We start from the raw sequence: 15,647 nt of genomic DNA on the forward strand, positions 1-15,647 counted from the left end.
TTTGTCTTCCCATGTAGAAACAGTAGGGTTTTCTGGAAAAATATACAAGATTGTGTAGAACTGAGTACTCTATTGTTGGATTAGTATGTAGTTTCATTTTGGTTTCAGAATTTTTTCAGTTAAACAAAAGCTGTATCCGTTTGCTAAGCTGGCAACCCTATGAAACTTTACAGTGTTCACATGGCAAAAGTAATACCTTTATTGATTGAGTGCCAACAATTACAAAATAAATTTCTAAGGGGCAGAGGAAACATAACCATCAAGGATCAAGAAACTGAAACTCCGGGAGATTGATCAAGAAACATAACTGAATTAAAGCTAAGAAAAGCAACCTCAACAGCAAGGTCCTACTGTATAGCACAGGGAACTATATTCAGTATCCTGTAATAAACCGTAATGGCAAAGAAAAGGATAAATTTTTAAAACAAAAGACAAAAGAAAGAAAAGCAACCACCCCTGTGTTTCCCTTATCTCTCATCCACTAGGAAAAAAATTTGCAGAAGGGACCTCCAAGATGCTGTGAGGTCTCTGCATCATATGACCTGCAATTCAGAGCCATGCATCTCCCTTCAGATCCCATCAAGTAGGAGTTAGGAACATCGGGGTCCCTTGGGTGTGATGTGGCCCAGAGGAAAACATAAGAACCACCTAAGATGAGGTAGGGCCTTCTCTCACTGGTGAGTAACAACAGCAAATAGACCCAAGACAGGGGAACTAGTCAGGTCAAAGGCCAGTAGACCTGTACTTACTAGTTTTCTATCTGTTCCATTTTGAAACGCACTCCAGATTTTACCCTGAGTTCCATCCGACCAAAAGATGTGACCACTGACTGAATCAAAATCAACAGCCACAATGTGAGAACCATCCTGGACAAGGGCGTGGATAGAGTGCTCCTGCCTGGAGATGTTGTCAGCAACAAGCTGGTTCTGACTTGCCACAAGTAACAGCAGACTTTCAGATGCTGTCCAAGAAGAAAATACAAGTGTCAACGATTCTGGGAGAAAAAACACTCAATATTTGATGTAATACCTTTGGTAACAGAAAGAAGATGTCATTCCACACTAGAGTAATGGGAAAAACAAACAAACATTCCTATAAGAATGATGTTACCTTAACAGTTAGCTGGTTTTCATGAGCGTTGAAAGTAAGCTTTTTCGAAATATCTTTCTTCCTTGAATTACACTTTAGGGTTTATCTAAATATCAACCTGGAGTGAACTCTACTTGCATTCTTCCTGTTACTATAGTTACTTTTGTACTTGCTTATTTTGTACTTTGCATTCAGCTGTGGCAGAGACTTCTAATCATCCCCATGTCCCTCTCCTCTTCTTCCTTTCTAGTAATAAATTATGCCACTTTTTAGCACAGCACAGGGCCTACCAGCTAGAGACATTTCCCCATTTCCATTTCAGTTTGGAGTGACCATATGACTAAGTTTTGAACAATAAAATGTGAACACAAACGATGTGTCAAATTCTAGGTGCCATCCTTAAAAGGAAGCTACTCGCCCCTTTCCTACTTTCTGGGAGCAGGCAAAGACTGGAGCAAAAGCAATGGATCCCGAGATGGAAGCCACACCAGCTTCTACCCCCTGAACCGTCTACCCTCCAGACTCCTGCCCAAAAAAGGAAGAAACTGCCTACTTTGTTTTAGCATTCTTTATCTGGTCACTTTTATTTATTTTTTTAAACATCTTTATTGGAGTATAATTGCTTTACAATGTTGAGTTAGTTTCTGCTGTATAACAAAGTGAATCAGCTATACATATACATATATACATATACATATATATCTCATCTCCATATCCCCGCCCTCTTGTGTCTCCCTCCCACCCTCCCTATCCCACCCCTCTAGGTGGTCACTTTCTGGTCACTTTTAAAGCAGCCAAAGCAATACCCTAACACATAGTACAAATACTTTCACGTAGTAGAAACTGAATTAATACTGGTTGAATTGAATTCATTAAGCATTATATAAAGATGGTGAAATTTGTTAAACGTGACATTTAATCTTAAGCTCTGGAGTGTGCTTGGTAAACTGGCTGGAGTTAGTTCACTTTCATTACCTGTAGCTTTGCAGGTCCTCTGGTCAGCGTCTAACCTGTATTCCGGATCACACCAGCACCGAAAAGAACCTCTCGTATTGTAACAGTGCTGGCTACAAAAGCCTGGAATACGACATTCATCTATGTCTTCACAGGTCTTAGAGTCATTGGCAAGCAGGTATCCCAATGGACACTGGCATTGAGCCCCATAGGGCCCTTGAATACACTGGTGAGTACAACCACCATTGGAATCTGAGCAGCTCTCCTGGTCTAGAATAAAGAAAAAGAATCACAGAGTGGAACAGTCAGGAATCTTTGCTTCTTTGGTTCACTCAGTTGTATTATGTGTCATACAGTCTCAGGTCACCTTCAACACAATACCCAGGTAAGAGCTATGAGCAGAGAGCAGAATCCACCTGGATGAGGTCCACAGGCTGTTCAGTGCTCCGATTTACCTGAGGATTTACCATCTTTCACGTCCACTGGACTTGGACCACTTTCTTCACTACAGCCTTCTATTATAACTCCATTTAGTGCAATGAGAGAAACTTGGGGAAATATGGTGGACATCAAGAAACACAACTATCATTGGTAAAGCATGCAAAGAGACCTAAATTACTTGCCATTTGCTTCCTGTCATTCTTCTACCTACACAGAAATGGAAGATAAGACTTTGACACTGAAGAGCAGAGCTGGAAGGTCTATAAAGGAGAAAGGCAATTGGAAGACTACAGGGCACAGGTGCACTGATATGCCATCATCCTTACTTTCAGGGCTAAGACGGCAATGCCTGAAGCACCCAAAGATAGTTCATCTACCTGAGGATACAAATGCCCTCTATTTCCATGTGTACTCTTATTTATAAGAGTCATGATATGAAACATGCACTAGAAGGGGAAGTAAGTCAAAATGATTAGGACATTTTCAGCACAAACGCAATGCGTTTAAAATCATAAGAATCTAAAATACTTTGCAATCATACCTGGCTGGGTATCATCTGAGAGTGAGCATTGATTAAAGAAGAAATAAAGAAAGGACAGTAATTAGGATTACATGCCAATCACAGGATTTTAATCATAGCAAACACAAATCCCCAGACTTCATTTGTTTTGTGGCAAGTTCTGATTGAAATCAGAAAATATTAAAGTTAGAAAAACTTATGAGCGCATTACCAACAGAACCAAATTTAATTTGACGATCTAATGAAGCAAAAACACAGAACCAGGTGCAAAGGATTTAATGAGAAATATTATCCAGTGATGATTTATTTGAATTCCATGATGGCTATCCGGATCTACACAGATCTAAATTCAGAGAGGAACTGAGATCCCTTCCTCAAAAGCTACATGGTGACTGTGACAATGATGATGTACAGACGGCCACTGCTCAGGATGAATTTATGGCAGTAAACTGTGGTCAGGAAACTTACTGCAAAGTGGGGACTCATCTGTCCCACTGGGGCAGTCAGGGTTGCCATCACATACTGCACTCAGATTCACACAGATGCTATAACTGGGGCATTGCCATTGCCAACTGGGACACTGAAAGGCCTGCGTAGGGCAGTCCTTCTCATCGCTCATGTCCCTGCAGTCATTATCCCCATCACAGAGCCACTCTCTGTAGATGCAGTTTCCATTGTCACAGAGGAAATGAGATGAAGGGCAGGTCTTGGGGGCACAGCCATTGTGCTCATCAGATCCATGGAGGCAGTCTGGGTGGCCATCACACTCCCAGATCTTCGGAATGCATATACCATCTGCTTGGCACTGAAATTCATCTTGGTGGCACATACCAGGAGGCCTGGTTGCTGAGAGAACGAAATGGGGAAAATGGGCTTGTGAAGGCAATCCATAATCCCTTTTATATAATTCCTAGATTCAGAGGAAATGATTTTGGATCAATGGTAGGTTTATAATAATGACTATGACAAATGTAATATTAAAATCTAAAATGACACGAGTCTTCTCTGACGTTGTGGCACGTAGAGATCTTTATGCGTCAGATTAGTGGATCTGACCACAAAGGACGTACAACTCTTGGATAGAAGACAAGTCCCTGGGTCAAAAGAAAATTCTATTTCCTGTGTTTCTAATTATGGATTAAATAATAAAGAATCACCAGAGCATTTAAATAGAGCTTAAATAGCTACGGTGAATTGGAATTCATGGGTTTAATGTCATATATTTGGATGTTATCATTTTCCCTCAAGTGAATTATATCAGATGAAACCAGCACACATTAAGTAAACAAAAGATGACTGTAAATCCTCAATTCTTTGCAAACTTTCCACTATCCACCAAGCAATCCTTACGAGATAAATAAGAATTGCTTGCCTATCTCACAGGAGTAAACCCAAACTCCCTCCTAGGAACTTTTTAAGGCAATAGCAAATCAGGGGCAATGGAACTTTAACCTCAGATCACCACAGAAGAATTCCACGTTTTCAATGTGAGACAGGAAATTCAGTGATTAAGAATTTCTGGGTGTTGTACACACCTATACAGTAAGCAAGCATTTAACTTTTCTTTTTGATCCATAGATGTAAACACTTCTTTTCTGATTAGGGAGGAGAATTGATAGAAACCTACTATTCGTGGTTCAAAATACCATTATTCAAACAAATGACCACCTCACCTCATTTAATATAAAACGGAGGGAATAACAAATCCTGTCGATTATAGGTCTACAGCTTGTGGAGATTACAGACCCAACAGATTTATAGTCCGTGAAGTCCTCCTTGAATCCCCTGAAAAAATTTCTTTTCTCTGAACCTTCATAGAATTTTTATCTGTATCGTTTCTATAAGGCCCTTGTAACTATCTACCTTGCTTTGTTTCTTTCGATAATTTCTCTTACCAGACTCTCAGGACAAAGACCATATGTAACATGTTAGCAGATACTAAACAAATGATTTGCTTGATTTCACTTCCCTATTGAGATTTAAAAGAAACCATTAAAATATCTTTATAAATAGTAAACCTCAAAAATTTGAAACCCACTAATTTGGTATGCCCTAGGAAAAATTAATAGTGAGAACAAAAATATCTGAGAAATATTTAACCTACTCAGGAGACAATTTGAAAGTGCCCATTTACAACCCCTCAATTCACAAATTATAAGTCGCTGTTTGGTAATGTCAAGTCGATTTTATTATATGTTCAATACTGTGTTCCTTTGACAATGCTTTGTAATTCAGGCTGCCTTCTCTCTAGTTTGTCTAAGAGAAAATCTGTGGTAATATCAATACTGGTAAACATGAAATGACCCCTTCACCTGAAACATGCTAGGTATATGGTACTTACGACAATCTGTCTCATCAGAGTGGTCATTGCAGTCATAAACACCATCACAGCGATATGTGTTGCTAATACAATTACCATTACTGACACATTTGAATTGAGAAGCAGTGCAATTAATTACTGAAAATGAGAGAGAAAAGTATTAGAAATTAAGCCAAGGAGCAAACAACTAAACATTGAGATTTTTCTAAACATCATGAATAAAAATAAAGCATTATTTACAATAGCCAAGATATGTAAGCAACCTAAGTGCCCATCAACAGATGAATGGATAAAAAAGATGTGGCACATATATGCAATGGAGTACTACTCAGTCATAAAAAAGAATGAAATTTTGCCACTTGCAACAACATAGATGGACATGGAGGGTATTATGCTTAATGAAATAAGTCAGAGAAAGACAAATACCGTATAATATCACTTACATGTGGAATCTAAAAAATAAAACAAATTAGTGAAAGTAACCAAAAAGAAACAGACTCACAGATATAGAGAACACACTAGTGGCTAACAATCGGCAGAAGGAAGGGGGCAGGGCAAGATAGGGACAAGCTACAGGAATATATTATACAACAAAGGAATATAGCCAATATTTTATAATTATAAATGGAGTTAACCTTTAAAAATGGTGAATCAGTATGTTATCCACCTTAAACATATAATATTGTAAATCAACTAGACTTCAATGGATTGATTAATTAATTAATTTAAAAATTTAAAAATAAAACAATGTACTTACTACAAGCACTCTCATCAGACCCATCAGCACAGTCGTTGGTCCCATCACAGACAAAAGATAGGTCAATACATCGATGATTGGGGCAATGAAACTGACTAGGTGAGCATGTCTCTGTATGATCTAATGTCATCCAAAAACAAAACCAAGTAACAGTTTATTTCTTGTTCAGTGTGTACCAGAGCCAAACTGTAAAACGCTAAGGAAATACGTAAGTTATCTCAGTTGTATGTGTGCTCAAAATTCCTTCAAGTCAGCCAGATTGCCAATGTCAGCCCATCCAGAGCCCAGCTAGGACACTTTTTGGAAAGAGGAACAAAAATGTTACACGGCAGAGTCAGAAGCTGTGATTACACCTTGAAAAACAGACCACACTTAGAAAGTAAGCATCATGGCCTTGGACTGGCCTACACCTCCTGAATGCTATGAAGTCCAAGACTGCACCAAAGCTAAGCAATGGAGCCCAGCAAGGCAACATGGTCCGCATGACCACAATGCCCAGTAGCAACAGTGTAGAGACAGATCATGATAACTGGATTTAATCCAATATCTAAGCAGAACGATCCTCAAAACCAGGGTCCTAGCTGGCTGAAGAGACACAGCCTTAGAGTTAGATGCGCTGCCTCCCCCTACCCAAAACGTGAAGTCATAGTAAATATAGTCTCACAGAATGTGAAAGCTGGAGGGGATCTTAAAGCTCATCTAGTCCTGAGAAAAAGCGAATTGCCTAATCATGCAACCAAGACAGGAATTTAGTCCAGGGAACTTTGCTCCACCTTAAACTATGACTGCTGATATGAAAACAAACGACAACCTAGAGGAAATCAGAACTTGCAAGATGAAAAGCAGGTGGGTGAGATTAATGAAATTTAAATGTCCTGTGCCTCTTTATTCTGTTGCCTTTTTGCCTGTATAAATGAAAAGGAAAACCAATAGCCAAATGTCTGGATGTGTTTATATGATTTAGAAAGAAAAATTGTTTTAAATATCTGAATAGTTAGTTGAGGGATTTTATTTTCCAGTTTCTATCTGGGTTTAGACATCAGAGACAGTCCTTGTTTTGCTTGCATAGGAAATATTTAGGAAGACTTCCCACGTCTTTGCTCCTATAGCCTATTAATACAGGGATTGACAGATGAAGAGAAGTAGCTAAGATACAACGAAAATTATGTAAGCCTTCAAGGAAAGTGCACAAGGCCTACTGACTGTTCAAATCTCTTCACTAGGCTGACCAACCAAGAGAAATCAGTTCAAAACTTACCGCATGACTTTTCATCAGATCCATCCCCGCAATCATTATCTGTGTCACAGACCCAGCTCTTTGGGATACACAAGTTATTATCACAGGTGAAGAAGTCTGCACGACAGGAAGTGGGTGCTCGGGTGGGGCAGTTCTGCTCATCACTGCCATCCACACAGTCATTTTGTTTGTCACAGCGCCAGTATGAAGGAATGCACAGTCCTCCGTGGCCACACGCAAACGCTGAAGGTGCACAGGAAGTATCTACAACAGAAACGAATTGGTCATAAAGACATCTGTTTTTACCGCCTTTTAAATGAGATCTTACCTTGTAAAGGCCCATTTCTTCTCCTTTTTCAATGGGAGCTTATACAAAATGTGCAAGTTTATTCAGCAACTATCATATGCCAGGCACTTTTCTAAGTGTTTACATTTTTTTTTCTCTCTTAATCCTCACAATAATACTGTCAGGTACATATAATTATCTGCATTTTATAGATGAGGAAATTGAGGTTTGAGAGCTTAGGAATCTGCCCAAGACCAAAGCTCTAGTTGGTGTGACTCTAAGGTCTGTCCGTTACTTCTAAGCTATGCTTCCTCTGATCACATGGGTCATTGGAAATTGATAAAACATTCATGTAAAATCTGCACTTTTAAAAGCAAAAAGATATACACAAAATAAAACTTCAGAAATTTCAAAAATGTATAAATGAGCACTTTCATTTTTAAATGTCACTTTTCTTTCTATTAATGTTTCCTTGATAGAAATTTCTGAGATTTCAACTGTCCTCTATCTTTTTGTCTTCTGCAATAGCATTTATTATAAATTGGGTTACCATCAAAAGAAGAATGTAAAGGTTAAAACCACCATTTCACCCATAATTCATTTTACACCAATAGGAGGAAAAAGGAATATTATAGCACATGAGATTTTCAAAAGCTATTATTGCAAGCACCTATTCTGTGATATTATTCTCTCCAATACTAAAGATTAGATCCAGTTTGTTTTGTTGACTTTTTGAGGAGTATGCCAAGATGCAATGACTCTGCATTGATCCAAACAGCCAATGTCAGAAAGAAATTTTGTTGAAGATAGCCCAAATCAATGCTAGAAATCACCTGCAACATTATCTATGAATGATATTCATCGCCTAGCTTCCCAAAAGCCTTTGGAGTACATATTAACAATCCGAAAGGAATATTCTTTCCTATAGAGATAACCCAAGCCTTTTTTTTTAAGCCCCCTCTCTCTGTTCTATTCATCCTAGGAAGTATTGCTAGTGTATAGCTACTTACTAAATGTGCCACATTGAACCTCATCACTGTTATCGTGACAGTCATCAATTCCATCACAGCGGTAGTGAATGGGCACACATCTGCCATTGTTACAGGGGAAGGAAAAGGCACCACACTGCTCCAACGGTGGCTCATGGGATGGGTCTTCCACGCATGTCAAACGATCGGAAGTCAGACTCATTCCATAGGGGCAACCACACACCCGCTGGAAATTTGGCACAGGGAAGCAGAAGTGGCTGCAGTCACCGTTCGGATTGGTGGGTCGGTTACAGGCGTTAGACCCTGAAAAAGTAATGCCCCTAGATAAGTGAGTCAAGCACATTTCCTTTAGGTTGATCACAGGTTTGGTTGTCAGACCCGATATTAAAAACTCGGTTCCTCTTGGAAATCAACGTGCCAAATAGCACATTCAATTTAAATACAGGAAAGTGCTGAAACATGTTTTTCTCAAACACAGGTTTAAAGTTAGCCGAGTCGAACAGAAATTCTAAATCTTACACTTTAAAACTATCTGAGTGACAGGAAGATAAAACTATCAGGAGTTATATTAAATAATAAGGTACTTAAAGAGAAAAGGAGCCACTATATTAAACACATCCCTATGAAAGAAGCTGGCAACATCACTCACCAGTCTGGATTCTGGTATCATATACCTTCACACGCATTACAACACCAACGCCACTTCGGAGGACCACCAGTTGTCCACCATCTGTTTTCCTGACTCGAACAATACCACGCAGTCTCCAGTCAGTAAAATACACGTAGTCTAAGAAGGAACACGGTGATTAGTATTCTCGCCACAGTTCACTTACAAATCACTTGGGAAAATGCAATATGTTTGTAATGCTTCTTCCAAATGTGGGAAGCTTCCTCCATAAATATCTGTAATATGTTTCTGTAATCATTTTCCATGACTTGTTAGTCTCTAGAAATGATTCTTTAGAAGCCCATATATATATATATATTCTTTTTTTTTCTTAAATAAAACATTTATTTATTGACTTTTGAGCTTCTGAAGCTAAGGACCCCGTATAAAACAACAGAGTTGCAAGAATACTTCCTGATACAAATTTTTCCTGCACCAGTAGAGGTGAAAATTCTATGATTTAGAGAGAAAGGGAAGAGGTCTAGAGGAGTGTAATATAACCAGGGAATAAAAACAATAGGAGTTGATGGTATGGATCTCTGAGAGAGACTCTACCTCTTAGAAGCCTTTTTTTTTTAATTTATTTATTTATTTATTTATTTTCTCAAACAAAAAATAAAAGTTAAATATTCAGTGAACTAACCAAATGTTTTATTTATACATAAAAGCACCATTTCAATTAAAAAAGTGACCAGCTTTTCTGGAATTGTGAGATTGCCAAATGAGGATGAGTTTTATACAACTTGTACAGTATAAATAAGACACACTTCTTTGGCTTCAAAACGTACCTTCGAAGACGGCAAGTCCAAACGGATGTGTTATCTGCTGTATACTGGCCAGGACTTTTCTATCTAACCCATCAAAGGTACTGTGCTCAATTTTATCAAAAAAGGCATCTACCCAGTACAATCGTGAAGAGCTAAAATAATAAAATACTTGGTTATTGGTTATCCAGAAACTAGCAAAGCACACTTTATACTAAGGGCATTCAAAAATAGCACGTTCAGTTGACACATTTATTAAGCAAAGTTTAATAGTTTTATGCTCTCCAGAAAGACAAAACAACTTTTATGAAGTGATTTCCAATTGTCTTAGAAAACTTGAAATGTTATTATCTTCAAGCTAGGAATTTTACTTTTCTCCTTATTAAATCCACAAGTTAGGAAAAATATTCGTAGTAACTGATGTTTAAAAGGTTAAACACGTTTCTTCCTTTTTTCTCTCCTATAAACTGCTTTTGCATTTGAGGTCTGTAAGCTTATCTACCCTGTTACCTTTTCCTATACTCCTTGACAGAGTAATTTCTTAAAATTTAAATCTCATATTCCAAAAATCCTCCCACGGTGTATATAGGCAAATACACATTTGTTGACACAATTTCCTATCCTCAAGATGCCCCCTGTAAAAACTGCACATGACCTGTACTTCATCAAATCCCTGTTCTACTTCTAGTGGGGTTTAGGTCTTGCCCTATTCTGCTTCCTCTAGCAATTTCCTCAGAATATTCATTACTACATATGTTTTCATCCCAGCAGAAGCTGGCCAACTATGTATACATCTTCCATAGTAAGTGGGAACTCAGCAATTTGGGATGATTCCTACTTACCTCCAATCAATGGCCAACCCGTTGGGCCACCCAAGAGTAGTGTTTACTATAGGCAAAAGGTTAGATCCATCACTCCATGCTCTCAGAATTTTAGCGGGACGGTACCAATCAGTGAAGAATATATACCTAGAAAAGGAGGTAATAAATCAAAGATGTTAACATTGGGACAAACTACATGACTTAGAGAGATTTAGCACAAACACAGATTCTCCAGAGACTTGCTGCAAATTAATTTCATTTTCTGTATGCTATTGGGTTTATACAGAAAAATATATCGAAAATACAAATGGTATTAAAATGGGCATCCAAAGCAGAGAACCACTGTGCTAGACTTCAGGACCTAAAACTATTGTCACCAAGTAGATTCTTTAAAAAGACACAGTTCAGGTTACATTTTAAATACTTCATGCTCTTGAAATAAACTATGAGCAAGAAAACAGATTTTAATCTCTCACTTTCTTTCTGGATTAAACATCCAGGATCCACTAGATCACTCTTTAGTCATCTTCCACAAGGAATTAAATTTGCAGGAAAGCATTTCATCCCTGATGAAAAATACATCCAAATAAACGTAACTCTTAAACGATCTTACCCAAGAGGTCGTTTTTTATCCCGAGGAGTGGCAAAAAGATAAGTGTAGGGAAAAAATCTTTTCTCTTTCATATGAGCCTTAAAAACTAAAATTAGTCTTTCCAAAAGGTAACTTTCTGAAACGTGACTTCATATTGTTTTAAATTAAGGACAGGGACTTCCCTGGTGGCACAGTGGTTAAGAATCCGCCTGCCAATGGCAGGGGACACGGGTTCGAGCCTTGGTCCGGGAAGATCCCACATGCCACGGAGGAACTAAGCCTGTGTGCCACAACTACTGAGTCTGTGCCACAACTACTGAGCCCGCATGGCACAACTACTGAAGCCCGCATGCCTACAGCCCGTGATCTGCAACAAGACAAGCAACCGCAATGAGAAGCCCGTGCACTGCAACGAAGAGCAGCCCCCTCTTGCCACAACTAGAGAAAGCCCACGCGCAGCAACAAAGACCCAACACAGCCAAAAATAAAAATAAATACATTTATAAAAATAAATATATGAAGGATAAATATATGAAGGATACATCAGGAAAGGAATTTAACGCCTTTTCAAAACCCAACGCCAAAGATTTAGCTTAAGATAAATTCACTAGAAAATCAACTGTTTAACTGTCTATTGGGCAATAAAATTTCTTATCAATAACATCATCAGTTTTAAAATATGTTAGACACACAGGCTTTGCAGTCAGACAGGCCTGGAATTTGAATACTAACTACTGCTTAATAGCTGTGGGTCCTTGAGCAGGTTACTTTATCTCTCTGAGCCTCAGATTCTTTTTTTTTTTTTAATAAATTTATTTATTTATTTTTGGCTGTGTTGGGTCTTCGTTGCTGTGTGAGGGCTTTCTCCAGTTGCAGCAAGCGGGGGCCACTCTTCATCACGGTGCGCGGGCCTCTCACTGTCGCGGCCTCTCGTTGCGGAGCACGGCTCCAGACGCGCAGGCTCAGCAGTTGTGGCTCACGGGCCCAGTCTCTCCGCGGCATGTGGGATCCTCCCAGACCAGAGCTCGAACCCGTTTCCCCTGCATTAGCGGGTGGATTCTCAACCACTGCGCCACCAGGGAAGCCCATGCACCACCAGGGAAGCCCCTCAGATTCTTTATCTCCAAAACAGGTCTTGTATATACCTCACTCACAAACCAGCTTTTGGATTAGATGAGATTATGTACTATGTAAAGTGTTTGCTATGTACCCTCAATCAGGCTTTAGTGAATTACCAGTCATCTTTTTTTTTAAACTACTCTATTGAAACACAACTGCCTATCTCAGACTTTATGTTAGCTATCAAGCATATTTAAATAAGAAAGGTAAGAACAAAAAGGCATGGCGTGAAATGCTCTGTCTCTTCTTGTCTGACCCCACCAATAATGCAATGGTTAAACATGAAACTTTGCCTGTGGTCTGAAAGACTTTTTATTCTGAAAACTACTGAATGATTAAGCAAGTTTTGGTAAGCTTTATATCAATACATTAAAGCAGGGAAAGAATTTGAGCCTTTCCTGATAATTCTGCTGCATATTCATTCCTTCTCCACAGAATCTGTGTCTCATTGTTTGGTCCTCTGCGACTGTGAAAAAAAAACCACACTCCAGTGAAGCCTGAAAAGCCAAAGCTTAGGAGAAAGTTTTTGGAAGGAGATAAAGTGATCACTTCAGCATATGCTAAAAGGACACAATCTAAGGTGATTTCAATTTACATGGTTCAATCTTGTATTTATTGAATTTGCCAAATACCTATGGCATCACTTTGCAATGACTGTACAAGACATAAGTTTCAAGCTCTTAGGAAAACATGAACACACTTACCCAGCAATAGGATGAACTACGATTGATCGTGGGTTATTTAAATTCTGGACTATTGTGCGCCTCGATTTATCAGCTAGCCTTATGACACTGACACTCCTATAAGAAGCATCTGTCCAATAAAGATTCTTTGAAATCCAGTCAAAACTCAAACTTTCAACACTTGGCACTCTGTTAGCTGTGATAACTTCTCTTCCTGTAAATTAAAATATGGACATGGTTTAAAGTAAGCATATTTTACATGACATACATTTTCCTACCTCTGCATATTTAAACTTTGTGTGAGAACTAGAGAATATTTCAGTAATGTGGAATTCTTTTAAAAAATAAAGCAACGGTAAACTGCAAAGCAACACATGAGATAAACCTAGAATCTATCCATCTCCAAAAGTTTGGATCTCAAAGAATAGATATGACTCTGATAAATAGAACCAGGAGAGGTATGGCCTGGATTTACTCCCTTGTTCAACCTTCCAGAAAAAATTTCTCAGTACAGAACATCTGAAGAAGAGATACCTGAGTTCACATACTCACAACCACCACCCACAGACAGCGCTGATAAGCTGACACCGCCAGGTACGACTGGGGGTATCTATGAGATATTCCCGCCCAACTTTCTCATCAACAGTCTTTCATAGCCACAGAGTTGCCAAGTTTGGAAAAGACCAGGAACCGGAAAGGAAATCAGAACTGGGTACAAGGAGAAAAAAGACCACTTTCTTCTTTGTGAATTTTTTATGACTTTTCCCCTCCTTTTTCTTTTTTTACTAAAGAAAATGTGAATCACAGGAAACTCTGCTCAACCTAAATGTAACAACCTAAATGGGAAAATGTATAACTGAATCACTTTGCTGTACACCTGAAACTATCACAACAAAATATTCTTTAAAAAAAAAAAGTGAATCAGAGTAAACAATCACAACTCTTTCCTTTGAAGGAAGAAAAACAATCCTGGTGCTTTTTCCATTCATTCATTCAGCAAATTGTAAAAAGAAAGTCCTCTGTGTGCTAGACACCATATTAGACATTGAGGAAACATGATATTGCTAATAGTATTAATAATAATAGCTTATACTGAGCACTTGCTATGAGCCTGGAACTGGCCCAAGTACTTTACATGAATTCATCCATCTTCACAACAGCTCAAGAGTAGGAATTATTATTATCCCTATTTTGCACATGAGGAAACTGAGTCATAGAAAAGTGAAGCATTTTGAAAGAAATGTGGACACTGTCTTCAAGGTATCTTCAAGGTAATGAAGTGGGAGAGGTGGCGGGAGGCAATTAGGCCAAGAGGGAAAACAACAGAAGAGTAACAGGTGCTGTGATGGAGGTATGCACAGGATGGTATGGAAACCGAGGCAAAGTGCAGGTGTGGAGAGGTTTCCCAAAGGAAGTGGTGAATGGGGGGCTGCAGGAAAGCAAAGACGTGGAAGTGGGAGGGAGAGAGACAGGATTCCACACGCTCCAAAGCATGGCTGGAGGTTAATAAGTTAATGGTAGAGGCTGAAAGAAAGGAAGAAGTTTGGGTGACCACCAGATTTGGTGGGCAGGGGGAGAGGTGGTGCCCTTCCCCGAAGGCAGGGGTCTGGAGAAGTGGAATAAAGGTAGACATTTAGACATATTGGTTTGGAGGTGGTCTGTGGGATATCCAGGTGAGACATCCAAAAGGCAGTTGGCTCTATGGGTCTAAACCCCAGAGAGAGAGTTTGGATGGAGATTTTCATCACCTCCTGTAAGAAGCCTTACCTGACCTTTCCCCTCATTCTCCAGGTGAGGAGGAAAAACATTCAGGAAATGGCCTATTATAAGTCTCCTCACACTGATTTATAACTACTACATAGATGGTAACGAAAGATACGGAAGGCGCAAAATTATGCAGAAGAAAATGCAGAATAAGAAAAGACTGGACTTCGCTGGTGGCGCAGTGGTTAAGGATCTGCCTGCCAATGCAGGGGACACGGGTTCGAGCCCTGGTCCGGGAAGATCCCACATGCCACGGAGCAGCTAAGCCCGTGCGACACAACTACTGAGCCTGCACCCTAGAGCCCGCGAGCCACAACAACTGAAGCCCGCGCGCCTAGAGTCCGTGCTCCACAACAAAGACAAGCCACCACAGTGAGAAGCCCGTGCACCACAACGAAGAGTAGCCCCCACTCCCTGCAACTAGAGAAAGCCCGCGTGCAGCAACGAAGACCCAACGCAGCCAAAAATAAATACACAAATTAAAAAATAAAAATAAATTAAAAAATGAAAGGAGGACCAATGTTGAACACTAGAGATCACAGTTGTGTACAGGACAGGCAAAGAAGAAAAGACGTGTAAGGAACACTGGAAAGAATGGTCAAGAAATAGAAGGAAATTCATGAGTGTGTTGTCAAGGGGGGAAA

At 39.3% G+C, this 15,647-nt stretch overlaps 1 protein-coding gene across 1 annotated transcript in view; it reads right to left on the bottom strand.

The window, feature by feature from the left end:
* The window catches only part of LRP2 (LDL receptor related protein 2), a gene marked incomplete at both ends in the record, with an annotated part of 195,552 nt that overhangs the window by 92,134 nt on the left and 87,771 nt on the right, over window positions 1-15,647 (bottom strand). Inside the window, 11 exons of the mRNA XM_082840763.1 lie at window positions 750-961; window positions 2,065-2,313; window positions 3,473-3,850; window positions 5,346-5,462; window positions 6,082-6,201; window positions 7,340-7,582; window positions 8,615-8,896; window positions 9,243-9,380; window positions 10,049-10,179; window positions 10,867-10,992; window positions 13,261-13,453. Coding sequence (XP_082696889.1) covers window positions 750-961; window positions 2,065-2,313; window positions 3,473-3,850; window positions 5,346-5,462; window positions 6,082-6,201; window positions 7,340-7,582; window positions 8,615-8,896; window positions 9,243-9,380; window positions 10,049-10,179; window positions 10,867-10,992; window positions 13,261-13,453 — 2,189 coding nt within the window. The remainder of the gene's footprint in view (window positions 1-749; window positions 962-2,064; window positions 2,314-3,472; window positions 3,851-5,345; window positions 5,463-6,081; window positions 6,202-7,339; window positions 7,583-8,614; window positions 8,897-9,242; window positions 9,381-10,048; window positions 10,180-10,866; window positions 10,993-13,260; window positions 13,454-15,647) is intronic.

This window comes from Leucopleurus acutus (assembly GCF_964270905.1).
Source record: "Leucopleurus acutus genome assembly, chromosome: 6".
In the NCBI taxonomy this organism is placed as follows: Eukaryota; Metazoa; Chordata; class Mammalia; order Artiodactyla; family Delphinidae; genus Leucopleurus; species Leucopleurus acutus.